Source organism: Amyelois transitella, chromosome 28, assembly GCF_032362555.1.
Source record: "Amyelois transitella isolate CPQ chromosome 28, ilAmyTran1.1, whole genome shotgun sequence".
In the NCBI taxonomy this organism is placed as follows: Eukaryota; Metazoa; Arthropoda; class Insecta; order Lepidoptera; family Pyralidae; genus Amyelois; species Amyelois transitella.
The window spans coordinates 1,867,823-1,892,377 of NC_083531.1; the positions used below are offsets into that span (position 1 = coordinate 1,867,823).

At 34.9% G+C, this 24,555-nt stretch overlaps 2 protein-coding genes and 1 long non-coding RNA gene across 7 annotated transcripts in view; 2 read left to right on the plus strand and 1 right to left on the minus strand.

The window, feature by feature from the left end:
• The window catches only part of LOC106133708 (monocarboxylate transporter 13), a 35,458-nt gene extending 24,073 nt beyond the window's left edge, over positions 1 to 11,385 (plus strand). For 2 of the 3 annotated variants that reach the window (XM_060952249.1, XM_060952250.1), the window contains exons 7-8: positions 2,007 to 2,133; positions 8,850 to 11,385. In XM_060952249.1, coding sequence (XP_060808232.1) covers positions 2,007 to 2,133; positions 8,850 to 10,076 — 1,354 coding nt within the window. In that variant the 3' untranslated portion in view covers positions 10,077 to 11,385. Of the gene's footprint in view, positions 1 to 2,006; positions 2,134 to 4,870; positions 5,951 to 8,849 lie in introns of all 3 variants that reach the window. The other variant, XM_013333520.2, reaches the window with a different exon arrangement.
• The window catches only part of LOC132903597 (uncharacterized), a 77,192-nt gene that overhangs the window by 14,329 nt on the left and 38,308 nt on the right, over positions 1 to 24,555 (plus strand). The gene's annotated exons all lie outside the window — the stretch shown is intronic.
• LOC106133705 (xaa-Pro aminopeptidase ApepP) overlaps positions 13,558 to 24,555 on the minus strand; it is a 32,573-nt gene continuing 21,575 nt past the window's right edge. For all 3 annotated transcript variants that reach the window (XM_060952251.1, XM_060952252.1, XM_060952253.1), the window contains exons 10-18: positions 22,254 to 22,343; positions 21,246 to 21,373; positions 19,860 to 20,012; positions 18,741 to 18,870; positions 16,273 to 16,450; positions 15,374 to 15,465; positions 14,741 to 14,854; positions 13,891 to 14,016; positions 13,558 to 13,648 (exon numbers count right to left, since the gene is read on the minus strand). In XM_060952251.1, coding sequence (XP_060808234.1) covers positions 13,891 to 14,016; positions 14,741 to 14,854; positions 15,374 to 15,465; positions 16,273 to 16,450; positions 18,741 to 18,870; positions 19,860 to 20,012; positions 21,246 to 21,373; positions 22,254 to 22,343 — 1,011 coding nt within the window. In that variant the 3' untranslated portion in view covers positions 13,558 to 13,648. The remainder of the gene's footprint in view (positions 13,649 to 13,890; positions 14,017 to 14,740; positions 14,855 to 15,373; positions 15,466 to 16,272; positions 16,451 to 18,740; positions 18,871 to 19,859; positions 20,013 to 21,245; positions 21,374 to 22,253; positions 22,344 to 24,555) is intronic.

Here is a 24,555-nt window from a genome sequence, read left to right on the forward strand (position 1 = left end):
AGAACTGGCCAATGGGATCTGTATGTCTGGATCTGCCTTTGGGAGCATCATACTGCCACCAGTGCTGAGATATCTGTTGGGAACCTATGGATACAAGTAAGTTTAAGAGAAACCAGAATTATTTGAGCTCTGGATACTAGGCGCTCCCAAAGTGTTTGGAGATCAAGTTATGCTGGTATATGTCTACCTAAATGACGTCACAATTCGTCGCCACTGAGGACTGGCCAATGTCATCTGTATGTCTGGATCTGAAGTAAGTTAAAGCAAAACCAGAATTATTTGAGCTCTGGATACTAGGCAATTTCAAAGTGATTAGAGTTCAAGTTATGCTGGTGTATGTCTACCAAAATGACGTCACACTTCGTTCGTCTCCGAGGACTGGCCAATGGCATCTGTATGTCTGGATCTGCCTTTGGGAGCATCATACTGCCACCAGTGCTGAGCACTATAAATAGAAACCTATGGATATAAGTAAGTTTAATAAAACCAGTATTACTTGAGCTCTGCATACTAGGCGCTCTCAAAGTGATTGGAGATCAAGTTATGCTGGTATATGTCTACCAAAATGACGTCACACTTCGTTCGTCTCCGAGGACTGGCCAATGGCATCTGCATGTCTGGATCTGCCTTTGGGAGCATCATACTGCCGCCAGTGCTGAGATATCTGTTGGGAACCTATGGTTACAAGTAAGTTTAAGAAAAACCAGAATTATTTGAGCTCTGGATACGAGGCGCTCTCAAAGTGATTGGAGATCAAGTTATGCTGGTATATGTCTACCTAAATGACGTCACACTTCGTTCGCCTCCGAGGACTGGCCAATGGCATCTGTATGCCTGGATCTGCCTTTGGGAGCATCATACTGCCACCAGTGCTGAGATATCTGTTGGGCACCTATGGATACAAGTAAGTTTAAGAGAAACCAGAATTATTTGAGCTCTGGATACTAGGCGCTCCCAAAGTGATTAGATATCAAGTTATGCTGGTATATGTCTACTAAAATGACGTCACACTTCGTTCGTCTCCGAGGACTGGCCAATGGCATCTGTATGTCTGGATTTGACTTTGGGAGCATCATTCTGCCGCCAGTGCTGAGATATCTGTTGGCAACCTATGGATACAAGTAAGTTTAAAAAAAAACAGTATTATTTGATAGATAGATAGATAGATAGATAGATAGATAAAAACGTTTATTCAGTTGCTACAGACACAAAATACAGAGTTAAACAAAACATTATAATAACACAGTTGAGATGCATTTGCGTGCTGCAGCAAGTAGAAAAGGTCATAACTCAGCGGAATTTTTGCACTAACTGAAGTGCAAAACGCTGATTTTCAGTTATCACCATTGAAGTGGGTGCGGGCGCTATTTGAGCTCTGGATACTAGGCGCTCTCAAAGCGATTGGAGTTCAAGTTATGCTGGTATATGTATACTAAAATGACGTCACACTTCGTTCGTCTCCGCGGACTGGCCAATGGCATCTGCATGTCTGGATCTGCCTTTGGGAGCATCATACTGCCGCCAGTGCTGAGAACTATAAATAGAAACTTATGGATATAAGTAAGTTTAATAAAACCAGTATTACTTAAGCTCTGATTCCTAGGCGCTCCCGTAGCGTTTGGACTTCCAGTTATGCTGGACTATACGTACCTTCTAAATTGACGTCGTACTTCAACCACAACTACTGGATCTGCCTTTGGAAGCATCATACTTGCAACAGTGCTGAGATATTTATTGGGAACTTATGAATGCAAGTAAGTTCAATAAAACACCTATTACTTGAGCTCTGATTTCTAAGCGATCCCATAATGACCGGAGTTCAAGTTATGATAGACTTATTGTATTAAAATTATTTCGTAGGAAAGTTATCATCACCGAGAAACGGAATGGTAATACCACCCGAAACTGAAAGGGGTACCCATAACTCTAGCGGTATTGCCCCATTTTTTTTTTAAAAAGAAATTTATATTTTTAAATTTAAATTTTTATTTTTTTTTTCTCCACAGAGGCGCAGTACTGATCCTCGGAGGTATAATGCTGAACGTGTGGGCCGCCGCTTTACTGTTTCAACCAGTTGAAGAACATATGGTGAAGAAGTATAAGGAGCCGGAAGACGAGGAAGACGGGCCACAGGTATGTATTTTAGACCACTTGGATGTGGTACGATAAAATAAAAATTTACGAAATTCAAAAGGTTGTTACGCTATGACATACAATATTTTTTTCTTTATAAATTTATTACGTTACTAGCGATCCGCCCCGGCTTTGTGCAATTATAGATATAAACCTTCTTCAGAAAATCATCTTTTCAACATTTCAAACAGAAATATAAAACGTCAACAACCTTCCCGAGATTAGAACATACGTACATACTGAGAAAATAGAGGGACTTTATTATGATGTATTTGTCATGTTCTCGATGGGTTATTATAATTTAAGAGCAGGCAAAGAACTGTAATAAAAAAAAAACATTTTTCGTGAACCCGTGAACAAAAAACCTTGATTTTATAAATTAAAAAAAAAATTGGAAAACATGCTTAAATCAGGATTTCGAAATCATTTAAAATATTCTCATTTTGAAAACCAATTTTACACTAAAAAATAGTGATGACATCGGTAATCATTAATTTCAGTGTCTCAATATACTTAATAAAGTCCATTAAATTTTAAAGAAAAATATATATTGTTTTTTTTTTTCAATTTACTTTGAGGAAATCTAAAGTCGCATTAAAAATATATATTTATAAATTTTTAATTACTTTGTGATAAGTAAGTGTTTTTTGAAAATGAAACGGCCCTGTCATTTGCACCAAGCATCATTTCGGTGGCATCAAGGCATTTATAAAGTAAGCGATACATTTTTTTTTAATATTCTATGTTTGTCCATGTGCCAATAAGATTGTTTACGTCATTTTTTTTATATATAAAAAAAAATTTGTATAATTTTTTTTGTCAATGAAAAAATGACGTAATATATCGTAGTCTATGTCTGTTTTGTATTGTCTGTGCTCGTTTCTTGTCTTTATGATTGTTAGCTATAAAAAACTTTTCGAAACATGATATTTTTTTTAATTAACTTTTTTAACATTCAAGTAATAATTTTGCTTGCTAAGCATCGCATCACATTTTTATGAACCACATACAGGTATGTATATGTATGTACATATACCCATTTTCATTTTTATTAATTAATCATTTTTTAAAGCGCTTTAAATATCGATAAAGTCATATGTATGCATGAATACGTGAAAAGACTGTTGAATATCGGTATAATATTTTTGAAAATTAATATTCCACATCTGTGAATCAATTTTTGTTTTATCTTTTTTTATTTCTTTTTTTTTTCAAAACCGACAATAGAAAACGAATTTTTTTTTGAATAGTGAAAAGCAAATTTCCCAAATTACTCTCTGACGTCAATACGTCTTGAAAATAGTGTAAAATATTATGTGAATAAAAATTATGCCTAAATATCTTTATGTCAAAAAAGTCTCAAAATATACTTGTTTAATGAATTTGTACAGAAATTAATTAAAATTATTTCTTCTCGCATTGCATTCCAATCATGCTCTTTAACTTTACTAATCAAATTGCATTTATTTCTTTTTCTTACTCAATATTTAGCCATGCAGAATTTTGACTGTGTCAGGAACATTATTTTCATAATGGGATAGATAAAGCCGTAAATTGATAAATACGAACGCAACATTAAGCGTTTAGTTAGCTAGATAGAGGTGATACTGACAAACAATCACTTGCTAGCTATATCGCGTATTACTAAAAGAATCTCTATATTGAATATCGCAAAGCTTAATGTCGACCATTTTAAACTAATTATTTTTGTAACTGTTATTAATATTTTTCTTTAAATAATAATATCACAGTCAAAATTCTACATCAATTCTAACACTACCCTCATCAAATAATCACTTTCCTTATAACAGCGCCATCTAGTGGGTATTGTTTCATTTTCAAAACGCACAAATAACGTTATAACTGCTAAGCGTGTGGTTTTTTTTGGTAGATAACGAAAGTGGTTATCGTTTTTTTTTATGTTGTTGTTTTCGTCGACTGTTCCTCGTGGTTGTTAGTTTATACGAGTGAAACCACGGGAAAGCTTATAACCAAAGTAGGCCTATTTAATGCAAAAAAAGTAATATCCCCCGCTTCGTTCCGGTGATAGGGCGATTAAACAAACAAAACGCTTTAGCTTCAAAATTAGATAGTCGACTAGCTGTAAATTAATACGACTCAAATCAAAATATAGTAAATCATTTTAGGAAAGGCCACACCTCCAGTGGGCGAACGAGCGAAGTCAGGCGATGATGTGATGATAAGAACTCGTTTTCAGTTTGACCATAGATATGGTTGAAACGATCTTCGCCACTGGCAGTGTAGTCCACCTTTAGTTTGTAGACATCTGTAAATATTTAATGTACATGTAAAAATTTAGTTACACAATGATATTTCAAAGCTTGTAGGCCGCAAATAACACGACAGACGTCCCTTATAAAAAAATATCGTTTATACAAAATATTTGGCCGGCACCGCGTCTTTGGTAACATTAATTTCTGTATAATTTTTACGTACTCGGCAAGATAATATAATATTCGTCCTTTTGTTCTTTTATGTTAAGAATAGAATTATTTGAAAAGTACATAATGTTATTTGAAAATAGTTCTGGAAATATAATAAAAGTTATGCGAAATGATAATTATGCGAAAAAAAGTTGCCAAAAAAATTTTTTTATTTAAATATTGGAACCTTTATGTCTTTAATGTGTGTTTTGCGCCTACAAGTTTACTATAAAATGTTATTGTGCGACTATTTTTAATTTGTTATTTGATTCAAATAAAACTTTATTTTTCAGGACGACATCCTTTTTGAAGAAGATGAACCTATAGAAGCGTACAATATGAATAACATGGCGAGCATCCAAGAAGGCGTGGCGAACGGCCAAACCAAAGACAACCATCCATCCTCAATACATAACAGCCAAAATTGCATGGCATCCGTTCCATCACAGAATCAACTAAAGCATAACTTGTCTAAACGTAAATTGTCTTACTCGAAACCTAAAACCACGAATAGTTCTATAACGTTAGACGGGTTCGCCGACGCCAAGAAGTTGGGGTCACAAGAAGCGTTTACAAGACGATTAAGCACGGCTGGGCCTAAAAGGAATTACAGTACTTCGTCATTCGCATACGTTTCTACCCCATTCCACGGCTCCACTTTGTCGGCGTTCGAGAAACCCAACGAATTCGCCTCACAATTTTCTCTTAAATCTATAACGGACTCCGTCGCCGATGTTGCCTACTGCTGTTTCTGTTGTAAAAAGAAAAAAGATAAAGAGCCCAACAAATTCTTTGACATTAGCCTCTTGACTGATCCAACGTATTTAGTTATCCTAATATCGAGCAGTACCGTCGCGATTTCGTGTACGAATTTCATAATTTTACTGCCGTCACATGCGCAAGAAATAGGCTTCGATAAATCTCAAGGCGCGTATTTGCTTAGTACTGTGTCCGCGTTGGATTTAGTCGGCCGTATAGGCGGTTCGGCATTATCCGATTTGAATTTTATGCCGAAAACTTTTTACTTCGTCGGCGGGTTATTTTTCTCAGGGATCGCGTTAGGAGTGTTACCATTTTTGAAATCCTATATAGGTATAAGTGTATGCTGCGGTTTTTTCGGTTTGGCGTCTGGAATCAACAATGGAGTGACGACTTTAGTCATGGCGGAGATTTTAGGCGTCGAGAGGCTTATGTCAACGTATGGTATAAGTCTTTTTGTGAACGGTTTATTGCAGTTAGTAGGGCCACCTATTTGTGGCTTGTGGTTTGAAAGAGAAAAAAATTATACGAGTATGTTTGTAACATTTGGTATGATTTTCGTGGGCGGTGCAGCCCTGTGGTTGTTCATGCCGATTATTAATTGGAGGAAGAGAGTGAAAGCGAGAAAAGAGAACGAGTTGAAAGACCAGAAAATTTAAAACAAATAGGTTAATTGCCATTTTTGTACTTTATTTATAGACAGTTGTAAGTCTGAATTGAACTATTACTTAAAAATGTACTTTAACGTTATCGCATAAATTTCAGAATTGATTTGGTATCGTAATACTAATCAGATTTAAGTTACCTATATAAAGATGTGATCACACATGCTAAGGCACAAAAATCTTTAGGTCAATTATTATTATGCCAAATGTATTTGACGTAACGCACAATAACGTAATGGCGTAGAAATCTATAACTTTTAGGTTATGTTTAAGACTTACAAATGTCAAAGTTTTGACAACGATAATGACAGTGAAAGATTAATTTATCTCATCCCCTATAGCAAAGGTGTCAATTATTAGATTTAATGATAGTTTATTTGAAAAAAAAATAGTTACCCAATGAATGAGGCTTCCCGATAAATGCACGAAATAGTAATTTTTATAAAATTTGTATTATCTATTTTAGATGTTAATACAAACTTCGCGCAAAATAGGTACAATTATTTTATTTGTATCGGAAACATATATTCAATTTTTTTTTAATCACTCTATGTTCACGATTCCATCTTTATTCCGAAGGATCAGTAGGTCTTCGTTCCGCCATTTCTCTACACTTGTTCGGTCTGAGCCGTTATCAGTTCTAGTATACTAACTCAAGCTATTTGTCATTTTTCCCTTGGTCTGCGGCCCGACATATGTCCCCTTTAAAGCTTGCATGCTTTCGCTAGACATGACCAAATTATCAAAATCAATATTTTATTCAGAAAATAGTTATTCGCAGTCACTTTTTCACGTCATTTTACATTTCAATAAATTAAATTTAAGTTATATCTAATATATTGGTGTTTGACAAAAAGCTACAAACTACCATAGCACTTACCATAAAACTTGAGGCTTGTGTACTAAAGAACAGAACGGAAGATTCAAACATTTTTAAAGAAATTTATTCAAACAGATATTATTTACACCCTTTACATTTAAAAAAAAAGTTAAGTCAACAGCTTTGATTTGATTTTTACACTAAAATATTTGTACCTTATTTAGCAAGTATAATTTTATAATACTTAATTTCAGACTTGTTATGTTACACTTATTAATTTTAAAAACAATATCTTAGTGGTTTTTCGTCTTATTAGTGAATCGTGTAAATCATGGTTTGGCGTTACTTTGAACAGTTAAAAATTATTTTTAATTCGTAATTAACCGGTATTTTTTTGTTTATATATGCCAAATAATGTCTTATGTTGGTATGCCTTTAAGCAATTCATATTATTTTTCGTATGATAGATTTTTAATATTCATTTTAATCGACATTTATATATTTTTTTTATAAATGAATTATGAATTTAATTTTATCTGAGACTTTTTAATGTATCGAATTTATTTAGCCACTTGCCAATTTTTATATGAAACAATTATATTTTTTATAATTAATGTTTTGCGTGTATTTTAAATATTAGGAGTATGAATTTTGTACACCGCATATCAATTTGTAATTTTTTGTTATTATATCTAAATAAAAAAACAGGAAATAGTGCTGTATTTAAAGATTTTTTATAATATTTTCAAATTTTACACGAATGCGAGTTAGGTTTCACAATACTTGTACCTAAATATATAATTTTTTGTTCCAAAATTTTCATGTTCCTTTTTTTTTCAAATTTTCTTAGTTTATAAGAATTATCAAGTGCAGAATTTATTATCTTGCCAACACATAAAGTTGTTATATATTTTTATAGTTATATTTTGTGTACAATACAAATATATTTGTGATAATATTGATATCTCATTCCTTTTCTGTCATTCCTTATGTTTCACTCAATTATTTCAATTACATACTCGTATTTTACTTAAAATATTTTTTAATAGATAAGTAATTGAATTTCGAAATAATGTATATATATATATATATATTTTAAATTAAACTTTTGTAAGTATGTGAAAATTGTGATTGTAATAGAAGAAATATTAATAGTTGAATATGTAATTAAATAATTTTAATTTAATTACTTTATTTCGATAATTGTGTGTTTTTTTTTTTCATAATTAAATTGTGTTACATTATTTTGTATTCAAACACAGTTGTTACCTACCTTTATTTTACTGTGTTGTATTTGTAAATAGTAAAATTAAGTTTTAACTGAATTTGTGTTTTTTTAAAGTTTTGTATTACTCGAATATTTTCTTTCTTCCTTCCTATCAAGATTCAGGAATAGGTAAGTCAGTAATTGCACGAAGCTACATCAGTCTTAAAACATAACACATTCAATTTAAATATTCTTTATTTTTCTTGCCAAATACTCTTATATATATGAGAGGAAGAGAGACGAGCCTAAGATAAAAATAGTTTTAGAGCGTAGGTCAGATAGGTATATTAGGTGGTAGGTGGTAGGTATACTAGGTAGGTTATGTGACTTGGCAAACTTAATATTTAGTATCCACAGTTGAAATTTCCATGCTCTTGCTAAATTTGAACTGAACACAAAACAACACAGTTTTTGACGAAATTAATCGTAATAAATATTTTTTTTAATAGTTCGGGATGATATTAAGACTGATAATTTTTTAGACAAAATTATCTTCAAGCATCAGAAAATTAATGCAGAATTATGATTATGCCAAAAATCGTCATGCAAAACTTTGAGAGTACCATTTAAAAAATTGCCATTAGATTGGACATGGATTCATAGGGTTCGCTTAGAGTTAGATCTTGACCTGATCGGGGATCGAACTCGAGACCTTTTGGTTCATGGGCGAGAATTTGACAACTGCGCCAAACGGCCGCCAACAAAGATACTAAACTTGTTCAGAGTTACTTATAATGAAGTTTACTTTATTTCAATTCCAGCTCGAGCCATTTGTCGAAGAAGAGCCCGGCGATATGGAGGAGACAAACCCTAAAATGGTCCTCACACCAGAGGACGCCACCCCCACCCTGGAGAAACACCCCAACGGCTCGCCCCCCATTTTCAAAAACCGCTCCAACGCTAACCTGGGCGAGAAGTCTTCACCCAGCCGAAACGAGAACTTCGTGAGATCCGCCAGTGCTGCGCTAGTGACGCGGGTCGATGTCGATAGAACCAGAAAAATATCGACACCCGCGTCGTCGAGGCACGGCTTGCAGCAGATCGCGAGTAAAAACCACCTCCCCAGCAACCCGTCTCTGTTAGAATCCGTCCCTGAAGGCAAACGTAGCCGCGTCAATTCCCAGGAAGCGTTCGGTAAAAAATTGACAGTGCCAAAAACACCAAAACGGAGTCCTTCGACGTCATCTTTCCAGTACATGTCCACGCCTTTCCACGGTTCAACTTTGTCAGCTTTCGAAAAACCCAGCGAATTCGCGTCCCAGTTTAGTTTGAAATCAGTAACGGACAGCTTGGCGCCGATAACTTACTGCTGCGGTTTCAGGAAGAAACGCAAGGACGACGCCAAAAAGGAACCAAGCAAATATTTTGATGTCCAACTATTGAAAGACCCGATTTATTTAGTTATATTAATATCGAACTGTACTTGTGCGATATCCTATACAAACTTCATTATTTTAGTACCGTCGTACGCGCAAGAATGTGGTTTCGACAAATCGTCCGGGGCGTATCTTTTATCGATAATATCTGCTCTCGATTTAGTCGGTAGGATAGGTGGGTCGGCACTTTCAGATGTAGTCGTCACGCCGAAGCGATATTTCTTCATTTTCGGCCTGTTACTTTCCGGTATCAGTCTGGCGTTAATACCCTCCGTGTCGAGTTATTTGGCGATAAGTATTTTTTGTTCGATATTCGGTATCGCGTCCGGAATAAACGTGGGTGTCACAGCACTAGTGATGACCGAAATGTTAGGTACGGAGAGACTTATGTCTTCTTACGGTATAAGTTTATTTGTGAACGGTATTTTACAGTTGATCGGGCCGCCTATATGCGGATTCTGGTTTGAGCATACAAATTCATATAAGTCTTTATTCGTAACACTCGGCTTTATATTAATTGGTGGTGCAGCACTATGGGCCTGGGTGCCTTTAATACATTGGAGAAGAAGAAGGAATAGGGAGGGAGTGGAGCAAAATTTGCAAAAAGCGTAAACTTAAGTTATAACAGTTAATGGTACTTAATGTGAAAACGGTTGGCTGAATGCTATGCTTACCTGCTACTCGAATATAAATATTTAATTGTCCCGATTATTCATTTCAATGCAACTTCAATCTAAGGCTATTTTTACAATTGTATTGAAAACTATGCAGAAATTTAATTATTAGCTATTAGTTTTAAAAATACGAACAAATATTTGAATCAGAAAATAGTGAAGTGACCCCAATAATATTAAAAGATTATTACTTATTACTTGCACTTGAAAATTTCATATACAAATAATTTAATTTCATTTTCTAAACAAAAATATCCGCAAATATAAATACTGCATTTTCTACATTTCTTTTTAAAAAAATTGTCATTAATAACACAATACTGAACGTATAAAAAAATTGTTATTACGCGTAAATACTAATTTCTAATGATGACACAAAAAAAATAACAACTAAAATTCAATTATAAAAAGTGCCACAGGACAATATTGCAATCAATTAAATTGACAATATTATTACAATTTAATTGAATTAATTATAGACCGTTTTGTATAAATCATATAAATATAAATCATAATTTTAATTATGCCTTTTTACATTTAACATAATTTATAATTATAATATTTTATCTAAATTAACTTGGTTTTAATCTTGCTAAGGCAGGTCTTAGCAAAGGATTTGCACCTATATTACATACCATGAAATAATGTTGTGTTTTTTATACTTACCAAGTATTTTTTACTTTTGCAAATTATAAACAGAGTTTTAGTTAAAGAAAACAAAGGTGACAAAACTCTTGATTTCTAAATTCTGTAAAAAAAGGCCACTGAAAAAAATCTTAATTTCAATAGGTTTGGTAGAATTATGTTAGAGTTAGAAATTAAATGTCGATAAAGCAAAAGATGTGTGCAAGGTTTGTGGCAAGTGGACAGATGTAGTCTCTGCCTATCCTTCCGGAAAAAAAAACGTGATTAATATGTGTAGAAATTGAATAAGGAAATCTTTTCTGTACGTTTTTACAATTGGGAAAAATCAGACAAGTTGAGCTAGCCCCAAAATAAGTTCCGAGACTTGTACTAATTGAAAAATGCTATATTTTTATTATAAATACCAACTGATATAGATAGATCTAGGCCAAAAAATACTAGGTACTTTTATTATGAAGGAGTTCGAACCCAGGATTTCAGATTTAAAGTCACCAGTCCACGAACGAAGTCGTTGAAAAAAAAGAAGGAAATGCTTAGACTTTGTGCTCGAAATTCTTGATAAAAATAACAAAATATAAATCTCAACACTATATTTTCTTTTTTTATTAAAGAAAAACTTCTTCCGCATCAACAATAGGTGATTTTAGTGCATTTTAATATTAAAAAAAAATACATTTTAGTTGCTAAGAATCATGTTGAACACGACTTTGCAGTACCAACGCCGTGTTTCGCCTTTGTTAAATTATATTTTTGTAAATAATCGTCCATAGCCACTTGGAAGTTCAAAATAAGGAATATAATCATCTCTGTTATAATAGTTACTAAAGAGATATACTGGTAATTATATTTCGTCTTAGCACATTGTTCCTCGTGATTCCTCCCCGTGGAAGAGTTAAGAGCTTTCCTTAAATTATTCATACCACAAGATTAAAGTGGCCGCTTTAAGTCTTGTATGTCGCTTCCCGCCATTCAGTGTTCCGTTCGACGCTGTGGGGCGGGGTCCGAGCGCGATCGCTTACTTATCGAGGTACGGGCGTGAATTTTAAAAGAATTAATTGAATAATTGTCTGCATGTCACTCGCACAAGAATGAGAAAGTTAGCCTGTATTGTACTGCATTGGGTCATTAGTATCTGGCGTCACTTTTTATCTTTTGATATAAATAATTTAAAAAGCCGCCTTTGAGCCCGATCATGGAGTGGGTGAGTCTGAATCTACTCACATCTGACCCCCAGAATTTTACTAACAGGAGAATCTAATCCAGATTGGATCATTATTGTTGCAAACTGGCGAGAACCACATGGCAGTTACCTATATATTTATTACTAGCTTTTTGCCGCGGTTTTGCCCGCGTTTTAAGTACTTTAGAGCTTTACACTAAACCTATGCGAAATTTCCATGGAGAGGTGTTCACGGGTTTTGCCTTGAAAGATGGACGTATAAAAACATTTCTCTCACTTTTATAATATTAGTATGGATTATCAGTATATTTCTATTATATTCATAGTGCCATTTATCGAAGAACACGTCGAAGACATGCCTTAAAAAATAGTTGTTCCATACAAATAGTATTCTTTATAATTAGTGTTAATATTATTAATCCGAATTTATGTTTTCACAAGAAAAAAGGTTGGCCTTCTCAGTTTCATTAAAATTATTTAAAATTTAAAAAAGGAATCTTTATTATAAGAAAATACTGAATATTTACTTGTTTTATAAAATTTTCTTTTTGACGCACAGATGCAAAATTAAATTGCAGTCAGAGTCTCGACTTACTAGTTGTATCTATTGTCCTTTTGTCGTGTTATACGATAATCACATGTAGATATGGGAGTAGTTCCATGCTACTACGAAAAAAACAAAGAGGCTTGTAGGTTTTATACTGGTAATTTTTTTTAACTTGTTCATATGAAACTTTTTAGACCAACCTATTTTCGTATTTTAGACTCAATTATGTTAGTTTTTAATATTTTTAATGATAAACAATGCTTCCATCATATCAAATATGTTATTGTTACTACATAAGTAGTTAGTGTTTTGGAAAATTTGGAATGAGCAAAATATATTTAACAATTTTTCAAGCATAGTTTTGTAGATTGGATGACAATGCAATGTTAATAAAAGTTTTCGTCAAAAATTAATGAAAACATCTTTATATATTTTTATGGAGGATGCAACAGAACTCAAGCCAGAAGAAAGAAAAGATTTTTATATCTTTTTCAAAACACCAGTGTTAAAAAGCTGACTATCCATATATTTATTGTTATTTTTAAACTAGTATAATATTTGCTCATTCCAAAATTTTAATTTCTATCAATAATCTGTATTTGCACATATAAGTATGTAAAAATTAAACAACTTTACGAATTTTTGTAAGTCTCAAAGACGTTGTTGAATGCTATACACTATGCAAAATAAATATTTTCAACTTGTAAAATCTTTGTATTTAGTGGTCCTATATTCTTAAAAGCCGTGTGGTTTCCGGCTCTTAAGAATAGGAATACTCCATCTCCTTCACATGGATGTCGTAAAAGGCGACTAAGGCATACGCTAATAAACTTGGGATTAGTCTTTAATAGAAGAATTGTGATTTTAATAGGTTGCTAGCCCATCGCCTGAAAGATACATTTATATATATATATATATATATATATATATATATATATATATATATATATATATATATATATATATATATATATATATATATATATATAAATACATACGTAATGAAAGTTCATGCATAAATAAACCCAATAGGTAATAAAGATACACTTTTTATTCTCAGAAAATATATTTTTAATTATTTTTGATTAAAATGCACATTGTTTATTGGAACTTGCTTATATTCGTCGATTATTTGGAACTGAAAAGAAAAAAAATCCGGTTATATGCGTGTTGAACGCCGAGGGTAATCTTATCATAATGAACGAATGAGTGAATGAAAGATTTATTTGAACGAAATGCTGCAGTGTAGTTTGTTCCGCCGCTTCTTTCATACTTGAGCTTTGGAAGCGGTAGTAGATATATTTATACTTAATTTGACGTCATTAAGCGATACCTCGTATTTTGAAAATAAACCAATTTGTGTAGAAGAAGGTTGCTCACCTAAGCTCTGACCAATGGTAGACATTCATTTTCCAGCCATTGCAGGTCGCTCATTAGTCCGCGTTCTTTCAAAATCGGCCCGACTGTCTCCAACACCGTTTTGTGGTAGTTGTTGATGTAGTTCAACTGTAAAAAACATATATATTTACATACATATATATAAATAAGTCATGTGGAGAGGATGAATGAAAGCAGGTTGACTGAGCAGATATACAAGGAGAGTGTGGAGGGAAAGGTCGGAGTGGGAAGACCTAGACGAACGTATCTTGATCAAATTAAGGACGTCCTGGTAAACGGTCAGGTCAAGAGTACCCGAAACCGCCAAGCTTGCATGAAGAGAGTTATGAATGTAGATGAAGCGAAGTATTATGTAAGTATATATAAATAAGTATATATGGGACAAATTACTCATATTGAGTTGGCCTCGAGACATGTGTAATGAGATTCTAACTCAACGATATTATTTTAATAAATATCTACTTATAAAGATAAACGTCCAAGACCCAGGCCGATCAGAGAAAGTTCGTTTCTCATCATGCCCTGGCCGGTATTCGAACCCGGGATATATAAAACACGTTTGTTAAAAATTGGTACTTTTATTTAAGTTTTCATACAAATGTATTTTCCCATTCATTTTAAAATCCATATTCTTTTGTATGGGAGAGTAATTTGTTTTTGTTTAATCCCACTCAGTCACTCATTATTTTTTAGGCGATGGGCTACTCGTCTAAATATCTATCTATCTATCTCGTCATTTTACGACATCCATGGGAAAGAGATGGAGTGGTCCTATTCTTTTTTGTACCTACTGGTGCCGGGAACCACACGGCACTTGGAATTACTTTCGTACCTCAAAATCATTCAGCAGCTCCACATTGATGCAGTCTCTCTGATGGGGCACCATGGTCAGTGTGCGGAACCCTAGGACTCCGCAACCTTCGAAATCGCCGAGTAGGCCTTTAGCCTGGGGGGAAAAATGGCGAATTTTAATACAAAAAAAAAAAAATACCTACCCCTGACACAAATGTAAGAAATAATCAAGTGAACTCAATCTTAAGATAAGTACTTTGTAGGTATTTGGTTAAAAAATTGGGGTCGTGGCAATTAAAAAGATGTAGTCTCTGCCTACCCCTCCGGGAACATACATACATAAATATGGTTACGTCTATATCCCATGCGGGGTAGACAGAGCCAACAGTCTGGAAAAGACTGAATGGCCACGTTCAGCTATTTGGCTTAATGATAGAATTGAGATTCGAATAGTGACAGGTTGCTAGCCCATCGCCTAAAAAAGAATCCCAAGTTTGTGAGCCTATCGCCTTAGTCGCCTTTTACGACATCCATGTGAAAGAAATGGAGTGGTTCTATTCTTTTTTGTAATGGTGCCGGGAACCACACGGCACTCCCTCCGGGAAACAGGCGTGATTTTATGTATGTATGTAAACAAGCTATGGCGCTATTGACAGTGTCGTTCTTGACTTACCTTCGGATGGTCAGAATCCTTGGTGACCGCGATGATCTCCACCAGGTCCTCGTGGCGAATTCCGTATTCACCAACTTTGTAGTAACCGGGTTCTGGAGATACAAATAAAAATTATCATAAATAATAAAAAGGTTTGTAATAAAGTCCCCTTAGAAATGAGATGGCTGGTAGCCATGGTTCTTTCAAAATCACAAATCAAAGAACTGTATTCTGTTGCATCTGAAAATATATAATATTAAAAAAAAATTGAAATCCAGAACAAGTATAGTTAAATATCTTATGATAACGATGACATCTGAAGAAGTTATTTAACTTAGTCGCAGATGTCAACGCCCACCTCCAGAATCTGATACAAGAGTAAAAGTAAAAAGTATTTATTTCGTCTCCATAGGCATAGAAGAGTTACAAAAAATGAAGAAAATATTGGTGGAGACTGGCGTCTGTTAAAGACTCAAGCCTGTGTAACAGTACGCCACGCTCTCACAACGGCTGAAGAAGTACATATAGCCTAAGAGCTAGTGAACCCTCCGAGTAACGGTGTTCCTGTAAGGCTAGAAATTTGTAGAGTGATGATTCATAGCACACCAAGGCCAAAAATCATGACCTGGCAGGCATCTGCCCTGCACGTCATCAACACTTTTATTTCTTAAAATGTAAAATACATAGGAAAAAAAAACTTCCTGCTGTAAGCTTCAAAATTTAATATCATCTATTTTTTTAATTGATAATTATAAAAAAAAAAATGCCAGGCGATTAGAGTAAGCAAAAGTACCTGCCAGGTGCATCGAGAACTGCACAGTTTAGGAAAAAATAAACTTTCTTCTGTAAAGTTTAATTGTATTATTACGATCCCTCTTGGCAAAAAAAGAAGTACCTTACACTGTGATACTATCACTCACCGTTGCTGAGTATCTGCGCCGGGCGGAGCCCCGGGTCTCGCGGGTACGGCCTCCAGGAGACGCCCGAGGGCCCCTCGTGCACGTTGAGGAAGTGGCCGACCCCGTGGCCGGTGCCGTGCGCGTAGTCCAGCCCAACGTCCCAGAGGGCCTTCCGAGCGAAGCTGTCTAGGACGTTACCCTGGGGGCAGGGGAGGAACTAAGTACCTATCTGAGCGAATGCTTCATTGTTCACTAAAGAAGTGAGTGAATGCTTCATTGTTTCACTAAAGGAGTACATTACAAATTATATAAAACAGTAGTGCAGTACAAAGGCAGGCTTATCCCTGAGTGGGATCCCTCCAGCCAAACTGAAAGTATTGTCGTCGACCAAAATAATTGTTTATTATGTATTTGTATAATCTGGAAATAACGTGGTTGGTTACAAAATTATGGTAATGATACTATTTAATTTCTTTTATAACCAGCTGTCCCGGCAAACGTTGTTTTGCCATACCCCTTAGTGATAAGGTTTGTCTACCCTTCACATATTTTTAAATTTTAGACATTTTGTAATTTCTTTATTTTTTTATTATGTCCCATTAAAAATACATACAGCTCAAATTTTAAACTTTTTATCACCAACCCCTATATTTTAAGGGTACAATTTAAGGGCTCACCAAAATAGCTTTTGTTTTCCAAATTTTAGTACCCAGTAAAATAAATTAACTCCATATAAATTTAAATCAATCTATACTTAGTTTCCCAAAGTAAAACGTATTAAGCTTCAAAATAAGTATACACACGTCAGAATAATCGTACGTTGTGTACAAATATTCTTTTTGATTGCCAAAATGGATAAATGCTCACCAAATATTGTTTCACTAAAACAGTAACATTGATACCAAAATGTACAGTTCAAATTTGCTTTATTGTAATCAAATTATGTAACCAAAATCCAAAATATATTATGGTCAAGCTAAGATTACGTAATATATACGTAAAATATAAAGTGCCATTGATTATTTTTAAGTACAAATTAATCTTATAAGATAAGATTGTATAAGACTGTAATTATTGTGTTCCTTTTGAAGTGCCATTGATTATTCTTAAATTAATCTTATGAACACTTTAATAAAATTTCTGTTTTAATTTAGATTTTTTATTTCCTCATCTACCAATGGTTTGTTTCATTGTATACCTTAGTCATTATGTGTTGCAATAATTGACAACAAAGTAATTATGTAACTGCATAAAAATATATAATTAAATGCATAATGCATTAATTATGTAACTTGTGTTTGGTGTAATCAATATTATATTTGGTATGAAAAAAATATTTGCGGTTGACTGTAATTTTTTCCCTCAGCATAGATAACTAAAATGAAAGTAATAAAATAAAATATTGGTAACATCTCCTTAGCGATAATTTACAAAATTTGGACTCAAATTGACTTTAAAGGTGTGTATTTATTTTTATAGAATGTAATAAAAAGCAAAATAGCTTTTTTTCTAGAATATTTTGTGATACACAATTTGGTGAGCATTTATCCGTTATGGCAGGCACTTCGAATTTATTGGAAGTAATATAGGTGCATTTCTGGTAGGCGTTTAAACACAAGCCATATTTTAATAGCCATTTTAGTAATTTAATAATTTTTCATCACCGGTCGATAGCTGATCAATCGTCATTTAATATTATTTATATGCAAAACAACGTTTGCCGGGACAGCTAGTAGTTTTATAAAGGAATAAATCAATCCCGTGAAGGGATACTCGTAAGTCCGCCATTGCAAGTTCCCATCTCACACTTTTCAGCTTCGATCCGTCATTTTTATTACCCAATTAATCCGATAGATGGCGTTGGTTCCTAACAAATTGGCGGTAGCTGTATTTTGCGAACAGCGCAAACACACAAAACGGCGTCCTACCTTGATCCCCCTGGGGAACAAGGCGCTGCCTATCATCATCTGCCCTTTGAGAACGCGTGTGAACGCGTCGCGCTGTTCCGGGCTCGCCTTGCTCATGTGGCGAGTTCGGGTTATATTTGTTTGTTAGTAATATCTTTATTGGATAGAAATAAACTTAGTAACATAAAATAATACTAAATTATATAAAGGAATAAATCTCTCGCAATGGCGGACTTATCCCGTGAAGGGATAAGTCCGCCATTGCAAATTCCCATTCACACTTTTCCGAAAGGATAAGTCCGCCATTGCAAGTTCCCATCTCATAGGTACTTTTCAGCTTCGGTTCGTCATTTTTATTACACACTAGCTGTGCCCGCGACTTCGTCGCTTTCGTTGAAAAAAGAATTTTTGATTCGAACCAGTAGTTAGTTCCTGAAATTAGCGCTTCAAATAAACAAACAAACAAATTCTTTAGCTTTACAATATTAGTATAGATTTAATCCGATAGATGGCGTTAGTTTCTATCAAATTGGCGGTAGTTTTATTTTTCGAACAGCACAAATACACAAAACGGCGTCCTACCTTGATCCCCCTGGGGAACAAGGCGCTGCCTATCATCATCTGCCCTTGAAGAACGCGTGTGAACGCGTCCCGCTGTTCCGGGCTCGCCTTGCTCATGTGGCGAGTTCGGGTTATATCCGTTGTTCCATCTCTGTGAACATACATACATACATATATAGTCACGTCTGTATCTATTGCGGGGTAGAAATGGTCATAATTGTCTTGAAGAACTGATGGGCCACGTTCAGCTGTTTGGTTTAATGATGGAATTGGGTCTTGGATGTTTATCTATATAAGTTTTTCTTATAAAATATAATAGTATCGTTGAGTTAGTATCTCGTAACACAAGTCTCGAACTTACTTCGAGGCTAACACAATCTGTGTAATTTGTCCCGTATTTTTATATATATATTTTTTTTTATTTCTATCTAGGAAACATCAACACAATTTTAGTTTGCCGTGTGGTTCCTGGCTCTTTTGAATAGGACCTCCATATCTTTTCCAACGGATGTCGTAAAAGGCGACTTAGGGATAGGCTTTATAAACTTAGGATTCTTCTTTTAGTGCAATGGGCCAGCAACCTTTCACTATTTGAATCTCAATTCTATCATCGAGCCAAAGCAGTTGAACGTGGCCTGTCAGTATTTTCAAGGCTGTTGGCTCTGAAACCCCGCAAGTAATATAGACGTGATGATGAGGCTCAGCGATGGTGATGACTATGTCGAGCATTGTAATTGATTACGAATTAAGATATCATTAAAAATGCAAAAAAGAAAGTTAAAACACAAAAGTACACAAATTTCAAACTAGATGGCGCTGTAAATAATCTCGAAGTTTACATTATAATTAAACAGATGGCGCTTATATTACGTTTTTACCTATACTGGCCGCCAGAGTCCAACAGGTACATGTGTTTCGGGCTGATGCCATTACAAACTAGATGGCGCTCTAAATAATCTGGAAGTTTACGTTATAATTAAACAGATGGCGCTCAAACTACGTTTTTACCTATACTGGCCCCCCAGAGTCCAACAGGTACATGTGTTTCGGGCTGATGACATTACAAACTAGATGGCGCTCTAAAGAATCTGGAAGTTTACGTTATAAAAAAACAGATGGCGCTCAAAACTACGTTTTTACCTATACTGGCCCCCAGAGTCCAACAGGTACATGTGTTTCGGGCTGATGACGTGCTGCGGCCCCGTCCTGGACGCCGTGTAGTGTATGACCGCCCCGTTGGGGCCCGTGCCCGAGATCGTCTCGAACGAGGGCCCCATGAAATCCGCCTCTTCCCTGTAAATAAGTACCTAAGTAAGAAAGATAATGCTTCGTTGTTCACTAAAGGAGTGCATTACAAATATAAAACAGTAGTACAGTACAAATAAATATAATAAATAAATAAATATATACAGGAAAAATTACACAGATTGAGTTAGCCTCGAAGTAAGTTCGAGACTTGTGTTACGAGATACTAACTCAACGATACTTTATTTTATAATAAATACTTATATAGATAAACATCCAAGACCCAGGCCAATCAGAGAAAGTTCTTTTCTCATCATGCCCTGACCGGGATTCGAACCCGGGACCTCCGGTGACACAGACAAGCGTACTACCGCTGCGCCACAGAGGCCGTCTCTATAAAGGAGTACATTACAAATATAAAACTTTCACTACCATACATTAATGTCGGGACCAACACGCCCCTGTGCACAGCCAGTCGAGCCTTTTTGGATAGTTTCTGACTGCTCATAAAGGCATGCAAAGCTCCATTCACCATGTTCCCCGCGATCACTCTCCTTTCAATATCACTATCACACTTGCCATATGATGTAAACTTTGATCCTTGATAAACAAACTCTTTCACTTGCTCAACTTTTTCTCCTCCAATCAAAATATTACATGCTGTCATTTCTTTCTTCATTTCAAAGAAAAGTGCAGTACAAAGGCGGGTTTATTCCTAAGTGTGTAAGATCTACATACGAGTACATACATACATATAATCACGTCTATATCCTTTGCGGGGAAGACAGAGACAACAGTCTTGAAAAGACTGCTAGGCCACGCTTAGCTGTTTGGCTTAGTGATAGAATTGAGATTCAAATAATGACAGGTTGCTAGCCCATCGCCTAAAAGAAGAATCCCAAGTTTATAAGCCTACCCCTTAGTCGCCTTTTAAGACATCCATGGAAGAGATGGAGTGGTCCTATTCTTTTTTCTAATGGTGCCGGGAACAATAAAATTAAGAATAATAAGAACTGATAAATATTCATTTGTGAAAGCATAGTGTCGGTAAGGTGCTTAAAAAATGCGTGATACGCAGAAAGGCACAGATTTGAATCCCACCTCGGCCGTGTACCAATGGTTATTTTTCCTTTCCTTACTCGCCTTTTACGACACCCATGGAAAAGAGATGAAATGATCCTATTCTTTTTTCTATCATCGGACGAACTGGACTTGTTAATGACAAAAATAATGACAAGTTAAATAAAATGTCTGTCTGTATGTATGTATGTAAACACTTACTTCCTGAACTCCAGCAGTTTGTCGGCCGCCTGCACTTCGCTGACAGAAGATTCTTTAACGTTCTGTTCCAGCCAGCGGAAGAACCTTATGACTGCTATTCCATCTCGGATATGGCAAGCGCGGAAACCCTATATAAAGAGAAAAAAATATTTGAATCTCTTAAAAGATAATATACATAATATATGTATACATACATACATACATAAAATCACGCCTCTTTCCCGGAGGGGTAGGCAGAGACTACCTACCTCTTTCCACTTGCCACGATGTCTGCATATTTCCTTTGCTTCATCTACATTCATAACTCTCTTCATGCAAGCTCGGCGGTTTCGGGTAATTTTAACCTAACCCTTTACCAGGACGTCCTTAATTTGATCAAGATACGTTCGTCTAGGTCTTCCCACCCCGACCTCTCCCTCCACACTCTCCATGTATATCTGCTTAGTCAACCTAATATAATATATGTATATATATATATATACTATATATATAGTTACGTCTAGTCTACTATAATTTTATGTGTAATATAAACGAGATATGAATTACATACTTAGATAATTAATGAGATATGAGTTTTATTTTAACCAAAATGACAAACAAACAGATTTTTGGACCAAAACAAGCTTGACACCATCAATTGTTGTAACATACGTACATATAATCACGTCTATATCCCTTGCGGCTTAGACAGAGCCAACAGTCTTGAAAGACTGACCGACTTGACTCTTTCATCTGTGTGGCTTGATAATAGAATTGAGATTCATATAGTGACAGGTTGCTAGCCCATCACTCTTTTAAATAACGTTGTTTTACTGAAAACCTACCAACAACAAAAGAGTGTAGCTATTTCCAAATTATACCTAATAACAACAATAATACATACATACATACATAAAATCACGCCTCTTTCCCGGAGGGGTAGGCAGAGACTACCTCTTTCCACTTGCCACGATCTCTGCATACTTCCTTCCTTAATGACAACAATAATAATTGCTTATGTGAACTGACCTGAAGTTCCACCTCGTTCTTGATCAGCTTCATCAGCGCTACAGGGGCAACTTCAGAAATCAAATCGAGTGGTCTTTTCAAAACGGTCATCTGAAAATGTTAAGTCCATACGTACATACATACATACATACATACATATAATCACGTCTATATCCCTTGCGGGACAGACAGAGTCAACAGTCTTTTAAAGATTAATAGGCCACGTTCAGCTGTTTCGCTTTAAGATAGAATTGAGATTCAAATAGTGACAGGTTGCTAGCCCATCGCCTAAAAGAAGAATCCCAAGTTTATAAGCCTACCCCTTAGTCGCCTTTTGCCAAATCCATGGGAGAGAGATGGAGTGGTCCTATTCTCTTTTCTATTGGTGCCGGGAACCACACGGCACCATCCATACGTACATACATATTAATCACGTCTTTATTATTCGCGGGGTAGATAGCGCCAACAATCTTGAAAAGACTGATAGCGTAGGCCTCGTTCAGCTGTTTGGCTTCATGATAGAATTGAGATTGAAATAGTGACAGGTTTCTAGCCCATCGCCTAAAAGAAGAGTCCCAAGTTTGAAGCCCTCAAGGATGAATAATTTTCCCCGTTTTTTTTTCACATTTACCATTATTTCTTCGCTCCTAATAGTTGCAATATGATGTTATATAGTCTAAAGCCTTCCTCGATAAACGGTCTATTCAACACAAAAATAATTTCTCAATTCAAACCAGAAGTTCCAGAGATTAGCGTGTTCAAACAAACAAACAAACTCTTCAGCTTTATAATATGAGTATAGATGAGTATAACGGAACGTATATTGATTTTAGTTAAAACTGTTAAATATTTAAATTTGGCGCCTTACGTCACTTTTCCAAAGTATGTATTATCTATGTCTTTCACTCTTTACTCTGTGACATAACGAGATGTACATTTCCTGTAATTTTATATGTATAGAAATATAAATGGTTTGTTCAAATAAATTATTACCATTTATTGAAAATTTATTAGTGGTAGCGTATGCGCAGATAATATGCCATCAAGTGATTTCAGGTAACAAAAAAGTGGAATTTGAACAAAATTCAAAATTTTTATTCATTATTATAGGATACTTCGTATCGCTTAATAATTGTCAAAACGTATGGTTTAACAACATTGGTTGACGACAAATAAATTACTTAAAACTAAGTTTACTGCCGCTTCCAAGGCGTCAGTGCAGAAGAAGCGGTAACAAACTGCACTGCAGCATTTTCTTCAACAACGTCAACTTCACAATATCAATTAAACTTAGAATAGAATGTGGACGAGAGAATACATTGTGATGCATGAATGATGAGAGCATCCAAGTGAGCGAAGATACATACATACATAGCAGAGACTACCTCTTTCCACTTGCCACGATCTCTGCATACTTCCTTCGCGTCATCCACATTCATAACTCTCTTCATGCAAGCTCGGCGGTTTCGGGTACTCTTGACCTGACCCTTTACCAGGACGTCCTTAATTTGATCAAGATACGTTTATTTATTTATTTTATTTATTTATTATTATTAAACTTAGATATTTTTACATTACATACATTTAACTGCTACAGTGTAACAAAAACCATAATATGTAGGTTTGAACGTACACTGGCACTCATCGTTGAACATCCATAAGATGTAGGTAGTTTTACAAATGCAATGCTGCGCATCGCACCCAGTAATACACAAGTGAAGAATGTCTCGGTACCACACGAGGTGAATTATGCTTGCTGAATTTTATAAAGAAAGTATTTTTTTAATTTTGTTTTAAGATTTTTGGTATTAATTTCTTCTTTTAATGTTGATGGTACGTTATTAAGTAATTTTGGTATTTGGTATTGTAAAAGTTGTTTTCCATAAAGATTGTTAAATTTTGGTACACTAAAAGTGATTTTGGAAGAACCGCGTGTGTTTTTATTTCTAATTACTACGTTTTGAAATTTTTGATCAAAGTAGTTTTCTGTTAAAATCATAAATTTAACCTGATCGTGGACTGGTAATATATTACAATAATAGAAAAGTTGATGATAGTTGTTATGATATTTATTTTTTATTTTAATTGGTACTATTGCCTTTAATATTCTACATTGCAAGTGGTATATTTCGTCCAGGTGTGATTTGCTCGTTCTACCGTAGCTACTTAAACCATATTGAATTATTGTTTCGCCTAATGCTTTATATAAGTTAAGTAATATTTTATATGGAATTTTATTTCTAACCAAAGAAAATTTTCCTAAGATAGCTCGCAACTTGTCACTTACGTAATGAGAATGGTCAGACCATTTTAATCTATCATC